The sequence below is a fragment of the Tupaia chinensis genome, unplaced genomic scaffold, assembly GCF_000334495.1.
Source record: "Tupaia chinensis unplaced genomic scaffold, TupChi_1.0 Scaffold147038_1, whole genome shotgun sequence".
NCBI lineage: Eukaryota > Metazoa > Chordata > Mammalia > Scandentia > Tupaiidae > Tupaia > Tupaia belangeri.
The window spans coordinates 2,459,040-2,474,751 of NW_006206889.1; the positions used below are offsets into that span (position 1 = coordinate 2,459,040).

Here is a 15,712-nt window from a genome sequence, read left to right on the forward strand (position 1 = left end):
AGCCATGGAGAGGAGTGTCCTGGAGCTGCCAGGGAGTGGCCAACCCTGTGGGCTCCAGACCAGGCTGAGTGGCTCCCTTCTTACAGATGTGCATGTACCCATGCCTTTCACACCTCTTTTGCCTCATCTGTCAGACAGAGATGGTGGTAGTATCCATCACCTGGAGCTGTGTCCAGAATGCAGTGGAACCACGCCTGTAAAGCATGGAGCACATGTTATGCTTGCACCATAACCAGCACTCTGCTGGCATGGGTCCTTGCAAGTGTGGCTTTTAGTGTCACTCTTGCCGATGAACAGTGGTGATGATGGTGATGATGGAGAAGGAACTAATGGTGGTGATAACAGTGATGATGATTACTGGTGTGGTAACGATGGTGATAATGAGGTAATGATGATGATGTTGACAATGATGAGGATCTCAACAAACTAGCTAATGGATGTTCAAAGTCCCTTCTAGCTCCCATGCTAGGTGAGCCAGATTTGGGTCCCTGTTTGCTTTAGTTTCAGCACAAAGACATCCAGTTGTGCCCTTGCATACCCTCTGCTTAGGTCAGTCCTCTCCTAGGTAGAGGCAGAACTTGTAGTCTTGCTTCATGCAGGTGTCATCGCATGGGAGGACTTCCCTTGCCCTCTACCCACTCTGTCCCCATACCTTGCCTTTTCAAAATCCAAATGTTGGTTGGTTGATGGGTTTGTTGGTGGGTTTACTGGTTGGTTGATAAATTTGTTAGTGAGTTGGTTGGTGGGTGGGTGTGTTGCTGGGCTAGTTGGTGGGTTTGCTATTGGTTGCTGGGTTTTTTGGTGGGTTGAGTTGATGCCACCTGCCCTCTCCATGTGGATGTGATCTCCAGGTGGGTAAGGTTAGAGTCCCACATGTTTCCTACAGTATCCTGGAACATGGAGCAGGCCAGGTTCCTTATGGAGACCCAGTAAATACTGTGTATCTCTGAGCTGCTTCTGGTTCCTGGACTGGCAGAATGGCAGGAGGCTGGGCCAGTGGCCTTCAGGCCCACTCAGCTCTCATGTTCTGCTCTTATATCCTAGTTATTGATATATATATATACATATATATATATGTATATACATATATATATGTATATACATATATATGTATATATTATACAATGTATGTCAATGAGGGGGCCAGCAGATATTAGCATCATTACCATTTCTCATATATTTCTCTCTTTATATATAGATCTATCTATATCTATATCTATATCTATATCTATATCTATATCTGTATCTATATCTATATCTATATAGTCTATCTATCTATACATATGGTCTTTTTTGGAATAAAGGATATGTATTAAAGAAACAAAAACAAAAAAATACAAAAAAATTATTCATCATAAAAGCATTCTTTCGAGACTGAGGATATAGATATCCTGTATTTCTATTCATTATAATTACAAAGGACCCAGACAGTCCAAAATTGCAATAGGAAAAAGTACATTACAAAGAAAAAAGCAAATTGTCTTCATTCTTAGAAAATTAAATTTTGAAGAAAATCCAAATGAATACATTATAAATTTATTAGAATTAACATCCCTATTTAGCAATATTTCTAAATCTAAACCTCAGCAAACATCAATTTAACTTGTATACAACATGAAAATATCTATAAAATAAAGTTCTAAAATGAAATAATTTATAATATCATCAAACATTAACCATAAAGAAATAATATAATTAATTATAAATGAATGACACCTTTAAAAAAAAAATTACATGGGACCAGCAGTTGGTGAATGGCTATGTCACTGGACTCCCATCTAGTTGACCGCAGTTCAAGTCCTGGACCCGGTGACTTAAACTCACGCCAGGCATGTTTGCATGCGTGCCCAAGATCCCAAGAGGACAATGAAGAAGAAGGGATTGTAGTGTGGCCATCCTCCCTGGGGGGTGATTTCTTGCTTTATGTCTCTGTCCTTCTGGTGAGCACATGCGCCCTATAGCAAAAACCTTAAAAAAGAGAAAATTATAAAATTATAAGGAAACTTATTAAAGAAGACCTAAATAAAGAAAGGGATATACCATATTCATGGAGTGGAAGATTTCATATTTTTAAAATGTCAATTCTTCCTTTTTATAGACAAAAATTGGTGTGCTTCATGAAATCGACACAGTCTTAAAAAAACAGCACAACAGGAAGTGAGCACAAGCACAAGCCCTTACACAGCTTCCCCTAATCTCCTTCCCTCTATGGGTCTGGTGAGGAATCTAAGGCCCAGAGAGGTGCTGTGGGTGTGGTGATCCATGGATCCATGACTCACAGCATCACAACTGAGCTGAGCCCCATCAAGAAACCTCACCTACAGAAGAGGGCTGGAGGTTTGGGGGTCTCTGCCAAACTCTGCCTATAAATCTGGACAGTTCCTACATCTCACAGTGCTTGAATCATGGGGTTCAAAGATGCTCTAGTAATGGCCCTAGCACACTCACAAGGAAAATCAAAGTAGGGCAGTTTCATGGCTTTGGTGGGATTAAGCAATACATAGTATAGCCAAAAGTAAACTCCTAGGTTCTTAATAAAATAATTTTCTTCTATTTCCTTTGATAACTCTTTAAAGCCAGTCACATCATCAGTAACCTTTATTGGTTACTCACATGATTGCCCACTTCATTTCTGAAGAGTATCATGTGCAGATGGCACTACAGGTGGAAAGAAGTAAGAGACATTGGGCAAATCAGACAAGAACTCTGAACCTGTGATGGCCATGGAATTATTTTAAGTATGACATAGCAGGCCAAGGTTGGATGGATTCTCATGTAGTAAAATAAGACAAAACCAAACATTCCCCAAATAACAACACTGCTCCCCCATGCCCACAAACCAAACCCAGCTGTGCCCAGAAGAAGCTCTATGGTTTGTGCCTTAGATTTCCACACAGCTTGCCCAATAGCCTGTCTTGGTGAATAGGCTCAGATATGTGCTTTTTGATCACCGGCATCCCTTCCCAGTGTCCTCCAGTTGCCATGACCCTGTAAGCCTAGGTCTTGCATTTGCTAATCTTCTCTTTCGGAATGAGGGAATTTAATCAACAGCAGAAGCATATATTGAAAATGTTCTCAAACCAAGAGCCAGATGGCTCACATGAAAGCTCTTGCCCAGTGGGTAGCATGGCCTACACTGGGCTTAGTTGTGTCCTCTTTCAGGGTGGATACCATGGTAGACCTGCTGGACCTGGACCGTCTGAAGAGGTCAGTCTCCATGGAGCAGAGATTGGCCTCCCTGGAGGAGCAGGTGGGTTTAAAGTCAGGCCTCCGTCTGTGGGCTCTAGCCTGTAGGTGCTGTGGGGCACTCACCTTTGGGAACTGAGCTCCTGGGAGGTCTGAGGGAACAAACTGTTCGATCCCATCTAGGCCTTCTAGGAGGCTGTCTGAGTCTGTGCTGTCTGTCATAGGACTCTGTGCCCTAAACCTAGCAGAGAGTCGTGACACTGAGGGGAGAGACTTGAAAATGGCCCTGGCTGCTCTCTGAGGCTAAGCTAGAGAGGGAGGGAGGCTTAAGGACTAGGTGAAGGTGGTTTTGAAGGTGCACATGGGCCATGGGCTGAGATGCAGTGACCACAGGGAGCACGTGCACAGCTGACTAAACTGGACGGCAGTCTTGGAGCTTTGTATTTGGGGTCTGTTATGTACACATGTAGTGGCCAGCATGCCAGCGTACCAGTGTGCCAGTGTGGAGAGGATTCTGTCATGGGGGTGAGGCCCAGCTAGAGCTTGGTTGGTCTGCTGGGTGGGTGTACATGTCCTGGGAGCTGCCATGACAAATAGTCCCAGGCTAAGCAGCTAACACAACCATTTGTTCTTCTGGTCCAGAGGCCACAGGTCCAAGCCCAGGTGTCAGGGCAAGGCCCCTTTGGAAGGCTCTGGGAGGATCCTCTGCCTCTCACAGCTCCTGGTCACTCCAGGTGATTTTTGGCTTTTGACCATCACTCCAGGCTCTGTTCCCCATGGCCTTCTCCCTTGTGTCTCTGTATCCTCTCTGCCTTTGCAGGATGCTGGCCATTGAACTGGCCCCTGATTCAGTCTGACCCCCTTACCTAATTAAATCCTTAAAGGCCTCATTCCCGCAAAGGGCCATGCCCTCAGGTTTCAGGTGATGTGGGTGTTTGGGGTCACCAAGCCCTGTGGTTGTGTCTTTTCCACTCCTGCTCTGGGATGAGGCCCTCGGGAATTTCTGGTCTAGGAGGGAAGATGCAGAGTGAGAAATGTGTCTGAAGCAAGGATCGGAGGAAGGTGGGGTAGTGTCACAGGCAGGGGGATCTAGGTAGAGGGGTGCTCCCAGCAGCAAGGGTCCTTGCAAGGAGGCTGCAGGCAGGGGACTGACATTGCTGAAGATGGGATTAGTGGGGCAGCTCTGCGGTTCTCACAGAGGATTGGAGCCCTGGACCAGGTTCTTATCCTTACCATCAAGGGGGTCCTAAACCATCTCCCCATCCAACAAGCATCCTTAGCTTTTACCCACCCTACCAGCACTGCCCACCAGCTCTAATAGCCTAGGCAGCCAGCACAGAGCCCCCGAGTCTCTGGCTGTCCTTCACACGGGGGATAGTGCTTCTGGGCTAGATATGCAGGTGGGACTGGGCCCTAGGCTGGTGGGGTGTCACCATCTGCCAGCCCTACCTGCCGCATCTCCAGGGTCTGCCTAGGCCACCTTCTCTCTGCAGTCCCTGCTGTGCTGACACTCTGGTATAGGGACAGCACTCAGGGCTGTGTTAGTCACTAATAACCCGTAGTGTCTGCTGTGGCCCAGTGAGAGCCTAGAAAAGCCTTTTCCTTTGACACCACCCTCTGAGGTACAGATCTGCCTCACTGGGGCTTCAGGTTGGCTCTCTCACCTCTGGTGGGTTCAGTCTGGAAGGACTTTGTGTCTCAGAAGGTGATGCTGTCAGCGGTCCTGAGGAAGCAGGGTAGCCTCGGAGTCCCAGCTGACTTGCTAGCTGCCTGGAGACCGATTCATTTTTACCCTCTAAGGGCACAGGGTTCTGGGGCAAGGGTGGGCTCCTGCTGGGAGTGAGGGTCCTGAGCCAACTGCCTGATTAGATGCTGGGGCAGGCAGAGGACAGGAAGGGTGCAGGAGGGCTGTGCAGGCCACAGGCACTGAGGGCATCTCTCTGCCTTCCAGGTGGCCCAGACGGCCTCAGCGCTGCACTGGATCATCAGGACCCTGAGGAATGGGGGATTTGGCCCAGAGGCAGGAGTCCCCATGCCAGGTGAGTGTGCAGCCCTGCCAGCAGCTGCTCTCCACTGGCCTCTGTGTTTGGAATCTGGGGCTGCTCAGGAGGAGAGGCAGCCTTGGCTGTACCCACCTCTGCAAGCCAGCTCCCTGGGACCTTAGCCCGATGTTTGATGCAGGTACCAGCTCAGCCTATTCCCTGGATTGACCAGAAGGCTGGATTTCCAAAGGGGAGGCTGGGCTGCTGTCCCCTGAGCTCCTCCCACATGTCAAACCACTAGGTAGCTGTTGGGGTGGCGGGGGAGAGGAATGGGTGGGCCACTCTGGAAGATAGCTGAGGTCTGTCATGGTGGCCAAGGGACAGAAAGCACAATCCGTTTTCCCAAGTTTGCAGCTGGTTAAGAAATGGGCATGAGTAATCTTCCTTGGATGTTGTTGGCCCTAAAGAGTGCTCTGTCCCTCACTGACCAGCCAGGCCTTTGTAAGAGCCTGTGAGCTCGGCAGTGACTTACCCTCCGGCTGCAGCTGCACAGAGGCCAGGCTGTTGCCCTGACCCCTGTTGCCGCTCCCAGCGCTAGAGACCTCCAACCTCCACCCTGGGGAGGTGCTCTGGGCTGGAATTCAACTTGTCTGACCATTTGGGCTTGAGAGGTAGAAGCAGCCCAGATGTTTGGGGACCACCCCTGCTTGTGGGTCAAGCACATGGGCTGGTGTGGGGCCTGTGATTGCTCTGTGTGCTGTTCCCAGCATCCCACAAGGCTTCTGAGGAGCAGGGTGCTGAGCTGGGCAGCAGGAAGAAGGTGGAGGAACCAGGAGACAGCTACCATGTGAATGCCCGGCACCTTCTCTACCCCAACTGTCCCATCACCCGCTTCCCTGTGCCCAACGAGAAGGTGCCCTGGGAGGTGAGTGGCTGTCTTAGCCAGTGTACCCACCCATGAGAAGGAGAGGAAAGTGGCTCTGCCCTCAACTCTCCTATGTGGATGGTGGTGATCCCACAGGATCAGATCTGGTGGCCCTCCTCTGACAGATCAGAAAACGGAGGCAGACAGAGGTCAAGTCCTGTGAGCCACACAGCTAGAGGTGCTGGAGGAACTGATGAGCTTCTGACCCACACAGAGCTCAGAGTCTGTCACCTGCCCTGCTTTCCTGGCCCGTCACCCCAGTTTATGCCCCCTTCCCTAAAAAAAAACCCTACACTCTACTGTCCTCAGTGAGAGGCCACTGTCCCTTTCTGAAAATCAAGCATGGAAAAGACATGCAGAGACAGATGGGAAGGGCACTGGGGAGAGTGGCCCCTTCCCTCTGGCCTTCAGGAACATTCCAGACTGCTGCTTCTATTTCTTTCTCCTGTCCTCTGCTTCATAAGGGACTTCTTGCCTTTAGAGTCCAGCTTAGCTCTAGGCCACCAGTCCTGGCCCCAACTTGTCCTGGGTGCGGGGAGGTCTCAGGGCCCCTGGCTTGGAGCTGGGCACGTGCACTGCAGTTTATACCCTGCGGCTGAGCAGTGACACCAACTCCTCCTGGGCATGGGCCCAGTTTGCATGTGTCTGAGGAGGAATTGCCCCTTCTGCTGCAGACGGAGTTCCCCATCTACGACCCACCCTTCTACACAGCTGAGAGGAGGGATTTGGCCATCGTCGACCCTGTGGGAGAGTGAGTGTGTACAGTTCTCCTAGGACCGGGGTCCTACATAAGGGCCCTCAAGAACCCCAGGAAGGGCGGGCCTGGTGAGGGTTCACTTCCTTCCTCTCCTCCAGGGCCTGGGCAGGATGGCTTCTGCAGCTGGGTGTCACCCTGGCTGGGTTTCTGGGAGGGGCTGCTGGCTGACTCACATCCTCGGGTGTCTTGGTCTGCTCTACTGCCTCTCATGGGCACATCTTGTGCTTTGCCCCCAGCAATCAAGAACCACTGTCCAAGATCACCTACAACGCAGTGGACGGTCCCACAGACCGCCAGAGCTTCCACGGCACCTACGCAGTGTGTGCCGGACTCCCGCTGTGAGTGCCACCCTCTGACAGCTGGGTCTGGGTGGCTTTGGGGGCAGATGTCCTCTCCTAGCAAACATAGTTTCCTGGTAAAAGCAAACAACCACCAAAGAAAACCCAGCGACCGTGTTTCCTTAGTATGCTCACTTGGGACCCATGGTGCCCTGGCCCAGCTCCTGGAGTGCTGTTCCTTTGCCGTGTGAGAGCAATGACCTCAGAGGGGTGGGTGCCAGTTCCTGCTCCCAGGGTGGTTAGGACTGTCACTCTGCCCCATTTCCTGTAAAGAAAAGATGTCTGGTGAACCCGGATACCTGCTGTCTGCCAGATGGCGGTTCAGGAGGAAAGATACTTTCTCTGCCCTGGGTCACTAATGGTGCTGTGTGGGGGGCTGGCAGGAGGAAGTATTTGAGTCCAGAGGGACAGGCTATGGCATGTGGGTGTCTGGGGGAGTTGAGAGGGTCTGAAGGGAGAGGCAGGGGGTGGGTGGTGAGTCTTTTGCAGAATGGAAAAGACTGGGACAAGGGGAGAAGGTCACTCTTCCTGGAATCAGAGGTTGTGGAAGTGGTAGGAGACAGTAAGACATGAGAACAGAGACTATGATGGGGCAAAGGGAAGGCTTCAGCCTGGTGTGGCCTGGTGATGGCGGGGGGCATGTGGGATGAGACTGGCAGTATTTAGGAGGGCATGCCTGGTTGTGTGGGGGTTGATGAGGCTCAAGTGTTGGATTTCATGAGTGGTCAGGGAAATGGTAGGTGTCTCAGGAAGGACTCAGCAGGACTCAGTGGCCACATGGACTTATAAGCAGAAAGGGATTTTTATCTAAGTAATACACTTGCATAGTTTACTTATGAATTGTTTTTATATTCTCTCTGTGAAATCATGGATGTATCCCCCTACCATTTTCTGATAACTTTTAAAATTACACTTTTTCATTTGAATCTTTAATACAGACGGAGGTTGCCTGCATAAGATGTGGGGAGGTTTACAATTTGACTTTGTGATTTTGTGTGGAAAGTGAGCTGTCCTGTCATCATTTCCCTCAGAGGTGTGATTCTTTTGCCATTCCCCCACAAGTCTTTATCTTGCACATTTGTTGATAGTTTTTTAATGTTTTTTTCTGCCATAAGTAGGGATAGTTGCATGATATTTGGCAAATTAACATGAGAATTATATCCATAGTGTCTTTGGTATTGAGCCATCCTTGCATTCCTAGGACAGGAATGCTGTTACATTTACATACTGTTGGAGTTCACCTACTGTTTTTATTTAGGAGTTTTAAAAGTCTGTGTTCAAAAGTTGGATTTGTCTATCATTTATGTTTCCTTGCACTCTCTTTATCTGGTTTTGTCTGAGGTTATGCCCATTGCATGAGATAGGCTGGGGAACTTTCCCTCTTTTCTTTTTTTTGGAACTATCTGAATGAGGTAGAGATTATTATCTGTTCCCTGAAAGTTTGCCCATACCTGTGAGACAGTCACTCCTAGCGCATCTGTTTAGTTGGTGCCTTTTTTTTTTTTTCTTTTTGGTTGAAGATTTTTGCCTTAGGGCACATGTGCTCGTTGGAGAAAGACAAAGAGAGAGTGAGAGGGAAAGTGAGAAGTCACCCCCTAGCGGGAATGGTCACCCACAATCCCTTTACCTCCATTCTCCTCTTGGAATTTTGAGCATGCACATGCACACGCCCAGCGTGATTTTCAGGTTGCGAGGTCTGGGACTCAAACTGTAGTCGGCCATGTGGGAGTTCAGCCACCTTAACCACCACACCACCTGCTGGCCCTTAACTAGTGACTTTTTGTCTATTTTACTTAGTGATGTTCAGAACCAGATTTCCTTCTAGGGTCTCTTTGATAATTGTAATTTTTTTCTATAAAATTATCCATTCTGCTTCACTTCTCAAAAGTCACAGGTATCCATAGTATTCTCTTTTATGACTTTTAATAATTTGTCATTTAAATACATCACAGTAATTTCCTGTTCTGAACATTAATATTTATTACATGTTCCTCTTCTTTTGTTTTCCTTGATTTTTTTTTTTTTGAGAGAGAGGGAGAGAGAGATTTTTTGCTATAGGATTCATGTGCTTGCCAGAGAGACGGAGTGAGAAATCACCCTAGGGGTATGATCACACCACAATCCTTTCTCCTCCATTCTCTTGGGATTTGGGGTATGCACGCACACACACACACACACACACACACACACACACACATACACACACACACACATTGAATTCCAAGCCACCAGGTCTGGGACTTGAATTGCTCAGTTGGCCATATGGGAGTCTAGTACTGTAAGCATGTCACCTTCTGGTCTCATCTTTGATTATTCCTGCTACAGGTTAATTTTATCTTTTCAAGCAACTAGGTTTTGGATTAGCTGGCCATCTTTTTTTTTTTTTAATTTTTTAGATCAAATTTTGCTTTTGTTGCTAACCTTCCCTTCTAAGATTGCTCCTGATTTGCATGCTAGAACTACTTTCTATCCAATTTTCCTGGTGTCTAATAAGTTTACCTAAGATGCTCAGTTTTTCTCTAACACCTGGAAGGATGTTATCCCTTCCATTCTAATGTATAGGGCTTTCCTTTTTACTTTATAAATTCATTATGGTCTTTATTTTAGCTTTCACATTATTTAGAAACATGTGCTTCAATTTTTAGGCTGTTCTTCATCACTGCCTTCTGGACTTTTTTAAAAAGAGGTTTTTACTATAGGGCGCATGAGAGAGAGAGAGACAGAGACAGAAAGCGAGAAATCACCCCCCAGGGGGGATGGCCACACCGCAATCCCTTCTCCTCCATTCTCCTCTTGGGATCTTGGGCATGCACGCACACGTGCCCGGTGTGAGTTTAAGCCACCGGATCCGGGACGCAAACCGCGGTCGACTATGTAGGAGTCCAGCGACATAGCCATTACACTAACTGCTGGTCCCCATCACTGCCTTCTGGATTTATTGCATTTTCATCAGTGTGAGCAACATCACATCTATTGAAACTGACTGAAAAAGTCGATTGCCCCCTGCCCCGAATCTCCACTGACCATCTCTCCCCTGAGAGATGCAGAAGCCCAGCCTCTTCGCAACAGTGACTGATAGGAAGTTTGCAAACATTGAAGTTTTCAAGTCTCTCACACATGCTGACACACTCTGCTATGGAGTGACTACCCACATTTTTGTCCGGGCCAGATGTCTGGGATCAAGGTCACAGGGCCGTGGAGTTTCCAGGAGAGAGTCTTCCTCACCTCCTGCACCTTTCTGTGGTGACGTCTTGCTGGTGGACACATCGTCCTGATCCCTGCCTCCACCTCACATAGCCTCCCTGCAGGTGTGTCTGTGTGCTTTTCTTCTCGCAAGGTTATCAACTGTATGGAGTTAGGGCCAACCTATTCCATTGTGGCCTCATCTTAACTTACCCCTAATTACACCTGTAAGAACACTTACATCTTAATTACACCTATAAAGACACTATTTCTAAATAAGGTCACATTCTGAGATTCTGTGAAGGACATGAACTTGGGGACACTCTCCACCCCAGGGCCTCTCAAGGACCTCACTCCAGAAAAGGGCCTGTGGCCCCAGCACTTGTAGTCCTCCAGCTCCCCTCCCTCTCACATCGCTGCTGTTGGTAGTCTTTAAACAAACCCACCCCTTTGCCCACCTCCTTCTCATGGACCCACCCATGATATTGGGGACAAGTGGCTAGGCCTCTGTCCTTGTCCTTTCCTCTCTCAGACCCAAGGTTGGGCTGCACCAGTCCCTCTCTCTACAGCTTGAGCTGAGGTCAGAGAAGCCTCTGCTCTGTTACATCCAAGCCCCCTCTCTACCACCCCCACTGTTTCCGGAGCTTTGAATGAAGATGTGATGACCTTGCAGGTGGGGGATCATTGCTCTGTTACTCGGGTCTGTAAATCTGGTGTGCAGGAGCTGTTTGCAAGTGGCAAGGAGATGAGAGGTGAGGTTAAGGCTGGGGTCAGGGTGCAGTGGGGATCGCTGAAGACACAGGTGTGGGGTCAGCTGCTGCAAGTAGAGAGGCTGTGGGACATACACACCTGCGTGGAGAGGTGGAAGGCTGATGTCTCCTCCATCAAAAGCCCTCATTCCCTGGCCAACTCAGAGCTTTAAGAGACGGTGTTGACAGTGTTTGTTTTGGTCCTGGCACGGGCAGGGTGGGCATATAATTTAATGGAGGAGCCGGCAGGCCTTTAAGAACCCCTCTGGGTGGGGTCTGAGGCATGGGGTGACCTGCACTTGGGGCCACTGACGCTGGAACAGGAGCAAGTGGCTGCTCTGCTGCAAACAGAGAGAAGGGGACAGGGTTGAGGTCGAGAGGTCCATGGGGATGCAGGGACAGTGGGAACTGACTTGAATCTGGGAAGGTGGAGGGGCTAGTGTTATCTCTGAGCTCAGCTATCTCCAGGTGGCAGCTGGCACAGAGCCTGGAAGTGGTTCGAGAAGGGAGGTGAGTGTGGAGGCCAAAGAGGGGAAGGGGAGACACAGAGAAGGAAGCAGTGGGCCGTGTCCAGGAGGTGTGTCTGGGGTGGCTCAGATGCCAGAGGGATGACAGACTGTGTCAAATGCTGAGAAGCCCAAGCAATGTGAAGGCTGGGTATGTGAGAGTTGGGGGTGTGAAGCCTGACCCCATTCTCGGGCTGGTTAGGGGGTGAGGTGGGGAGAGGGGTTGGTACCAGGACAGAGATGGTCAGAGGGAGGGAGAGATGCAGAGGCCAGTGGGCTAGGTGGGGTGGAGGTGAGCAGGTCTGGGCCTTGACTGGGGTTCCAGGGCTGGGAGAGTTTTGGGAGTAGGCAGAGTTGAGGCAGGTGAGGGACCCTACTCAGAGGAGATGAACTGGACCCACAGGTGGGTTTGCCTTGAGTGAGATCAAAGAGAGGGGGAGCTCACAGGTGGGCCATGGGGTTGAGAACACAGGAGGGAGGCCAGCAGGGGCGGCTGTGGGCTGCAATCCTGGGGGATGGCTGTCCCAGAACGGAACGGGCAGGCTGGGGGTGTCCTGTGAAATGTGGAGCCACAGCCACTGCAGGATATGCCAGTGTATTTCTTCCTCCTGTTTCATGGTGGATGTATGTAAACCTACCTACTGCTGGAACTTGTCATTCTGAATGGGCTCTGGCGTGTGATAGGGAAGCGCTTTGCTGCCTCTGTCAGCCACGGTTGGTGCCCTGTGCTCGGGACAGAACAAACATGTGTGTCTGTGTGTCCTGGCCCCTCCAAATTGGCTCCAAGCATGGGGACCCATCATCTGTGGCCATAGCCACTGGGGGCAAGGTCTCTGGAAGTCTGACCCTGACCCCCCTCTACAGTCCCCCCACCAGGCCGCCAGGGTGGAGGCAGCTCTCCCGTGTCCAGGTCTCTGAACCCAAACAGGGCAGCCCCGTCCAGGGAGAGGACAGCCATCGGAGCACCTTACTGGCCTGCAGTGGGGCCAGACTTTTGCTCTCAAGAAGACTCCCACCCAAAACCCCCAGCCGCACTCCTTGGAGCTCTCTGAGGGACCCTCCTTCCTGGGCCAGGGCAAGCCCAGGTGGGAGCCAGTCCCCCTTGCCCACTATCCCTTCAGTTGCCTGCCCTGCCCCATCCCACTTCTCCCAGCAGTGAGCCATGGGCTGACTGACCCCTCTTCACCCCAGGAACCCCATGGGCCGCACAGGACTCCGTGGCCGAGGGATCCTCAGCTACTTTGGACCCAACCACGTACTGCACCCAGTGGTCACACGGTGAGTACCACTCTTGTCACTGCCTGTGCTGACTGGCACCTTCTGAGCCCAGTGCAGACCAGCTCTGTCCTGGAGGAAGCTGCCAGGGCCTCGCCTAGGCCGTTCTTGGCACCAATGCACTGCCCTGGGCTCACAGCCGCCTTCCCAAAGAGTACAAAGTTGAAAAGCTGGGTCCAAGGCCGGGTGATTCTTTAAGGTTTTTGATTAAAAAACAAACAAACAAACAAACAAACAAACAAAAACCAAAAACTTCTCCCAGATGGTTGTGCCCTTTCTAGATCTCCCAACAGTTTATGGAAGTGGGGAGAGACACTCTCCCCACATTGTCTCAGCTCCATCCCTGGGGATTAGACCCTTACAAAGAAGGCTGGGCTCAGCCTGGCAGCTCAGCCTGTAGCAAACTTAAGGGCAGTGCTGAAGCCACATGGCTATCTGTGGGTTCAGATCCCTGGGCTGGCTTGAACTATGCCAGGTGCTGGTGCATGTGCCCAGATCCTGAGGAGCTGGAGGATCGGGGAAAGAAAAATTTGACAAGACTCTGTCAGGGCACTTCTTTTTCTCTGTTTCTGTTCACCCCCCGCCCCTTGTGTGTGCATGCATTATCTATAATGGATAACATAAATAAACTTAAAACAATGAAAGAGGATAGGGTTCAGCCAGAAGTGGGCCTGACACCACCCTGCCCCAGCCCTTTTCACCATCAGGGCCGGCCCCTGACCACTGCGTGTTCAGGGGATGGAGGGTGGCCAGAGCCTCTGCAGAGGTGTGAGCGGTTCCTTCTGCAGGTGGAGGCGGAATCAGGACGGAGCCATCTGCAGGGAGAGCATAAAGAAGATGCTGGAAGTGTTGGTGATGAAGCACCCTCTGTCAGAGCACTGGGCCCTGCCAGGGGTAAGCCACTGTGAGCCAGCCGTGACCCCCACTGCTTGCGGTCATCCACTTGGCCATCTGCCCACCTGTCCATCCACCCACTGAGTGAGCACTGGCCACTCGCAGTCACAGGGTCGGACCATTCTAGCTTCTCTGTGATTCTGAGTAACAGTTAATGCTGGAACTTGCTTTTTAGAAAAAGTGCTTCCTTCATTTCCTTCTTTTGCAACTGTGAAACAGGTTCAGATTTTCTTGGCTGCATAAACACTAATTGAGCACGGTGTCTCAGGCACAGGGCTTAGGCTGGGGTCACCTCTGAGGCTGAACAGAGTCCTGTTTCAGAATTCAGGACTTTGGGGGCAGGGGTGGCTCCCCACAGGCATCTCAGGCAGAACCTGCCTCATCACCTGGGCCCTGAGCTGAGTCCTGAAGACAGGACAGTGTTGTTCTCAGGTGGTGGCCGACTGCAGAGAGGGCCTTGTGGGGAGAGAGGTGTCCAGTTGGGATGCCTTTCCATCCAAATGGTTCTGGACCCCCATATTTACAAATTGCCCTCAGCACCCCCATGCCCACCTTGCTACAGGGCTCAGAAGAGGCTGGTCCTGCCAGAAGGACTGAGTCTTAAGGCCCAGCAGTGGCGTAGTGTATAGGGGCAGCCCTGTGCAGGGGCCTCCTTTGCCCGTTCTTGTGAACCCGTGCTTTACTCCAACTCAGCAAGAAGCTGTTCCTGTAGCCCTGACCATGGCCCAGCAGTTGCCCCAGCTGGGGGGCTGTTACTGCACCGGGCAGTGGTGCGGCCAAGGGTCTGCAGTCCAGAACGCGGGTTCTAGGCCAAGGCCCAGCTGCTCAGGGCAGCTCTGGCCCCTGCAGCCATGCCCCTGCCGTCCAGCTGAGGGAGCCAGGCTTCAGGCTTTTCTGCCTGGGGCCTGCCCAGTGGGTTCCCTGCCCTACACACTAGTCCCTTGGGGCACAATGCTTGTGGACAGTCCGACTGGTCCTGCTGACTGGCCTCCCTGTCAGCTACAGGCTGGTCACTCAAGGGGGGGCAGTGCTGACACCTCAGTTGGGATGGACAAAGGGACAAAGCCTGAGGAGTCTTCCCAAGAAATCCAAAAGGATTTCAGGGGTCTTTGAATGACAAAAAGGGTGGGAAAGGTGAGTGGGGATGGGAGGGGCAGTGCAGCCCTGTCCTGGGGCAGGTGGCACTCAGGAGTCGCAGAGAGCGCAACTGCGCTGCAGCACCAGCAGGGGGGCGGGGGGCACTGGGGCCGCGGACAGCACTGAGAAGGCGCCGCCAGAGGGCGCGCAGTGACACAGCCCTGCTTGGCCGCCAGCCTCTCAGAGACTGAGATGGGTTCTGGGCCGTGTCAGTGCATCCAAGACAGCAACACTGGCTGCCAGATGCTCACCCGCCTGGCTGTCTGCCACCCGGGCAGGTGGCCAGTGAAGATGGCCCCAGGGAGGCTGGGATCTGGCCTGGCCTTCTTACTGACCTACTTCACTCTGTTTCTACTCAGGGCTCCCGGGAGCCAGGGGACACGCTGCCCCGGAAGCTGAAGCAGATCCTCCGGCAAGAGTGCTGGCCATCTTTTGAGAGCTTGCTGAGACAGGGCATGGAGGTAGGGCCGTCTTGCCTCTCTGCTTCCACCTGTGTGGCCTGAGCCGCTGGTTATAGGGGTGGCAGTATCAGCTCAGGAGGCCTGCTCTGGCCCCACCAGTGACAGCGGTCCCACTCGGCCCTGCCAGGTGACAGAGGTCCCACCCCCACGTCCCAGAGCTCCTGGGGGACAGGGAAAGGACTGGGACCAAGAAACAGCTACAGCTGCAGGCGCGTCGGGCACCTTGCCTTGCCTTCCCTCTCTTGTTTCCAATTCTTTTTTTTTTTTTTTTTGGAGGGGTTTTTTCTAAAGGGGGCAAAAACTCACCAAAAAAAAAGAG

The 15,712-nt window shown here is 51.3% G+C and overlaps 1 protein-coding gene and 2 non-coding genes across 4 annotated transcripts in view; all 3 read left to right on the top strand.

The window, feature by feature from the left end:
* TRPM2 (transient receptor potential cation channel subfamily M member 2) overlaps positions 1–15,712 on the top strand; it is a 59,759-nt gene that overhangs the window by 39,896 nt on the left and 4,151 nt on the right. For both annotated transcript variants that reach the window (XM_006169461.3, XM_027768638.1), the window contains 8 exons: positions 3,163–3,250; positions 5,138–5,225; positions 5,936–6,093; positions 6,768–6,844; positions 7,087–7,188; positions 12,818–12,904; positions 13,690–13,795; positions 15,292–15,393. In XM_006169461.3, the coding sequence (XP_006169523.1) occupies positions 3,163–3,250; positions 5,138–5,225; positions 5,936–6,093; positions 6,768–6,844; positions 7,087–7,188; positions 12,818–12,904; positions 13,690–13,795; positions 15,292–15,393 (808 nt within the window). The remainder of the gene's footprint in view (positions 1–3,162; positions 3,251–5,137; positions 5,226–5,935; positions 6,094–6,767; positions 6,845–7,086; positions 7,189–12,817; positions 12,905–13,689; positions 13,796–15,291; positions 15,394–15,712) is intronic.
* LOC114006331 (Z6 small nucleolar RNA) lies at positions 13,749–13,802 on the top strand. The gene has a single exon (XR_003548065.1). It is a non-coding gene; the product is annotated as a Z6 small nucleolar RNA (small nucleolar RNA).
* On the top strand, positions 15,261–15,335 carry LOC114006332 (Z6 small nucleolar RNA). The gene has a single exon (XR_003548066.1). It is a non-coding gene; the product is annotated as a Z6 small nucleolar RNA (small nucleolar RNA).